This window comes from Homalodisca vitripennis, chromosome 1, assembly GCF_021130785.1.
Source record: "Homalodisca vitripennis isolate AUS2020 chromosome 1, UT_GWSS_2.1, whole genome shotgun sequence".
Taxonomy (NCBI): domain Eukaryota; kingdom Metazoa; phylum Arthropoda; class Insecta; order Hemiptera; family Cicadellidae; genus Homalodisca; species Homalodisca vitripennis.
The window spans coordinates 49,962,911-49,967,671 of record NC_060207.1 but is presented as its reverse complement, the minus strand read 5'-3'; the positions used below and the strand labels follow the sequence as shown (position 1 = coordinate 49,967,671).

General features: G+C 36.9%; 1 protein-coding gene across 1 annotated transcript; it reads right to left on the bottom strand.

Annotated features, from left to right (window-relative positions):
* Positions 1–512: 512 nt before the first annotated feature.
* Positions 513–1,046, bottom strand: LOC124361111. Its single transcript, XM_046815176.1, has one exon. The coding sequence runs from the start codon at positions 1,044–1,046 to the stop codon at positions 513–515; it is 534 nt and encodes a 177-aa protein (XP_046671132.1).
* Positions 1,047–4,761: the final 3,715 nt, after the last annotated feature.

The following is a 4,761-nucleotide window of genomic DNA, read 5'->3' as shown; positions in this document are numbered from 1 at the left end:
ATCAAAACAAAACAAAACTTCATCTTAAGTGAATCATACTCATGCAACAGGAGAGAAGCCAAGAAAATTATGTAGGCTACATGCAAACAATACAATATGCCAAATACAATATGCTAAACACAATAAGCTACTAGGCATAAATAAACAACTGACAGACATGCAATACATTTGATTCATTATGACTAGTTCATACACGAGCAGTCTGTATAGATTCATATACCATAAAACAAATTAATACAACAACATGCAACCAGTACATGCCATTAATATCTAAAAATATACAGTTTAATATACAAAATAAATATATTAAGTAATAAATAACAATAATATCTACATAGAAAAACACATTGAAAATAACTGCAATATCGGCAAGGTGCAATAACTATTTACGAAATATAGTAGGGCAATAATCAACAAATACAGTAACTAGTACAATTCAACAATAAAATACAAAAGAGCTATAAAACGAACTGGTATAAACAATGCTCTAACTATCCAGTATCAGATAATGCTTACATAGTGTAGCCCAATAATAAAAATATCCTTTTCAGCGATGACACACTATTGCAAAAAAAGTCGTGGTGATGGCAGATTAGGTTACCAAGCCGGTGTAATCTGGGGATGACACTGTGAAATTCATAGTTGGTGGAGCAATGCTGTACACAGAAGATGTCCAGAGACCGAGTTCTACCAGGTACTCTGAGATTGATGAGGTGGAGTAACTCCGAGCAATCGACATCTCCAGTGAGGATCTTCTGTAGAAACACCAGGTCATGCAGTCTCCTTCTCGCATATAATGGAGCCAGCCCCAATTGATCCGCTACCAACTCCAAGGGAACTTCACTGTAGTTGTATCCCAGCTTGGTACCAATTATCCTAACAAAGCTATCTTGTATGCTCTGGAGTCGCTGAATATGTCCAAGTTGGTAGGGACACCACACAACACAGCCGTACTCCAACACAGATCTAACTAGCGCTGTATATGCTATCTTCATCGCCTCAACACTAAGACCGCTTCTAGAAGTCCTTATGATAAACCCCAACATCTTAGCAGCCTTCCTGGTGATTATGTCTATGTGTAATTCAGGGCTTAGGTCCGAAGACAACCCAATTCCAAGGTCTCTAATGTAAGACTTACGGCAAAGTGTAGTGTTTGCTTAGACAGTAATCAAACATCAAAGGCTTGGAGTTCCTGTGAAATGTTACAATAGCACACTTCTCGGCATTCAGTCTCATTCCGTTGAGTAGGCACCACTCTTCGATTCTCTTAAAGTTACGTTGTAACAGATGGCAATCCTCAATGGATGAAATAGGACAAAAAACCTTAATATCATCAGCGAAAAGTAAGCATCTTACGTTGATAACATCCACCAAGTCATTGAGAAATACAGTAAACAAGAATGGGCCCAAATGAGATCCCTGAGGCACCCCCGATGTAGCATAAAAAGGCCGAGAAGTGGCACCCAAAAACTTCACAGAAAGACTACGGTCTGCCAGGTATGATTGAAACCATTGTAGAAGATTGCCAGTGATACCATAAGCGTTAAGTTTGGCGAGAAGATGTGGATGACTCACAGTGTCGAACGCCTTAGAGAAGTCAATATAACCGGTGTCAACCTGCATTCCATCTCCAAAAGCTGCGATGATAAAGCTGTCATACAATGCAAGGTTAGTAGTAGTTGATCTTCCGGCTGCAAAACCATGCTGCGCAGATGTAAGAATGTGGCGAAAGGAAAATCCAATGCGATCCAGTACAAGTGATTCAAACAGCTTCCCAAGTGCAGGCTGTATGACAACTGGGCGGTAGTTTCGGACATCCTCAATATTTGAGGACTTGTGTATAGGAACCACAAAGCTGGACTTGAGTCTATCCGGTAAAGCACCTTCGAGTAGAAACTTATTAAAGATAACGGTTAGCTGGGGAGCAAGAATATCACTGCATCTCTTGAGAATTAGAGGAGGTATATCATCAGGGCCAGTACCCTTGTAGGGATCCAGTAAATCAAGCTTTCGTTTAACTTCATCAACTTCAAACACACAAGAAGATAAATTTGTATGTAGATCAAAACTATATGGTGGCACAGTCACATTTGAAGCAGAGTATACGGAAGAAAAATGGTCGGCAAAAAGATCACAAACTGTAATTGGAGTTGAAGCCATACGATCTCCAAGGGTATATGAGTCAGATGATCTCCGATGACTTCCCAAAGTTCCATTGACAAAAGCTCCAAAAGGACTTAATGTTCCTGGGAATTGAACCATTTACATGTGCAATATAACCCCTATAACATTCAGAGCTGAGGTCCCTGCAGAGAGCGCGGACATGCCTAAATTCCTCGTAATCTGAAAGTCGATTAGTGACCTTGTATCGCTTGTGAGCAGTCTTCTTAAGAATTGTCATCCTCTTCAACTCGGCCGTGAACCAAATGGGAAACCTTGATTTGCCAACCTTCCTAGTAGGTGTGTTTTCGATGACAATACTCCCGAATCTTGTCCAACAGATCATTGAAGGCAAAGTGTAAGGCAACAGAAACATCAGGCAGGTCATATTGAATAGTTCCAAGTAAATAATGCAATCTTCGAGCAATTTCACCCACATTACATTTAATAAAATTGTAGACTACACGTTGGTCATCGACAGTCATTTGGGGAGAAGGTATTTCACAACAAATAGCCGGGTGAGCAGGTTCAATAGGCAATAGATGATCAAGGGCAGCAGTAACCAAAACAGAGGGGTCAGAGCCAAATATGAGATCCAACAACACCCCGCGCAGATTGAGCACAGCAATTTATCTGGGTTAAACTATAAGTGGCTGCCATTTCAATAATATAGGAAGCAGCTCCATTAGAAGCGAGAGGATCAATTCGAGCCCAATCCACATCCGGCAAGTTGAAGTCCCCCAGCAACAAACTGTGGCAAAAAGTAGTACCATCTGAGAAAACTTCATCGACTGCATTGCAGTAGCGGGTGTAGGTGACAGCGGGCTGTTGTGGTGGAATATAGACTCCTCCAATCAGTATAGGTAAATCTAACTTATTGGCCTTAACAGACAAAAAGATGCATTCAATATCTTCTACAGAAGTATGTATAACATTAGATCCCAGATATGTCCTAGTGGCCACTAGAACCCCACCTCCACTTTCTTTATAACTAGTATGAGAAACTCTTTATAACTTCTTTATAACTCGTGTTTTCTTTGTGCTCTTTTATCCTTACGTTTAGTGGTCTTTTTGTCTCGCTAATTTATGACTCCTGCACTAACCTCACTCGTAATGGAAATGAGGGTGATTTATTTCAACTACATAAAAGTATGTATTATAATTAACAGATCTAAATTCTTGAAAGAGAAAATCACAGTTACTAGTATCATACTAGGAGGTTCGAAAATTACCTGTGAATAAACACAGAATGTAATTAAAACATAGTAGTAAACATAGGCGATGGATTGAAACGGTTTTCAGGATATAGAAATCTAATGACAGTATGAAAGGTATACGATAATGCTATACCCTGCGGTACAATACAATAGTGTAGTCAGCCCGAGCCTGATAGCGATGTAGCGTGCTGTCAGCAATCAGAGGCCGGGCTTATCGAACCGCTAATGTTTGGTAACGATGTATTTTATCTTTGTCGCTAAATAACTCATGTTTTTGTCACATGGCCGAGGTCTCTTCCAAGTACATGTATCATTTCACTTGTCAATAAATGTGCATTTTATGGTTGAGTACTACAATGGGTTGAATATAAAATCAATGATGAATTCAATTTCTCCCTAATATTTTTGTAATTTTATTTGTCAATAAATGGTTGTTTAACGGTTAATATAATTATTGTGTAAGATAATGAATCAATGATTTTAAGAAGTTCAACTCCAATAAGCACAAAAAAGAAATGTGTTAGAAATGTTTAATATTTGTTGGTTTATAAGAGGTTTTATTTCTACACTATGAAATATTATATGAAGTCTTGTTAAACTGATAGGTTTTTATAGGTGATATTTAAAAAAATTAAAGAAGTGTACATTAAATTAACCTCTTTAGGTTAATTTGGATGATAGGATGATAAATTGACCTTTAAATCTAATAAAAAAAAAACAAATTGTAAAAGTGTTATTATGTCAATATTTATCAATATAATTAATTATATTACAAAACCGTATATTTCTTTAATGCTGGTGAAATATACATTGCAAAGCAAGATACTTTTGTTAATAATATAAACAACAATAACAATTTTGTTAGAAATGATTTACTGGGACTGCTAAAGTTTACTTAAAGTATCACCCATACGTGAGATCAGTATTTATGTAACTAGAGGTCGTTATGTTGTCATTTACACCTCCACTGGATGAGATGAGTGTCTGTATAAATCTTATATCCAGTTTGATACTTCAAAATTATGTTGTTGTTTGGATTATGAAAACCAAATAATGGTTATATTTGAAGGCTCGTGTCTTCTTTGTCCAGAGATACTCGTATTAAATGTGTGGAAATATAGGCATAATAAATTCTACGAATGTATGATTTACCCACAATACAGCAAACAGATTACTAGAGTATTATTTTAAGATATCTCTCTCACTAAAAACTACGAATTTGTTTGCTTATATTTAAACTGCATTTTTGGCACCGACGGTAATCACACACATATGAAATAACTCTAATCATAGATTAACGTATTTTTAGTTCAAATAGTTCATTAAGTTTACTGTAAGAACACTTTTAATAGTTATATAATACATTTTACTATTCACAGTTGTA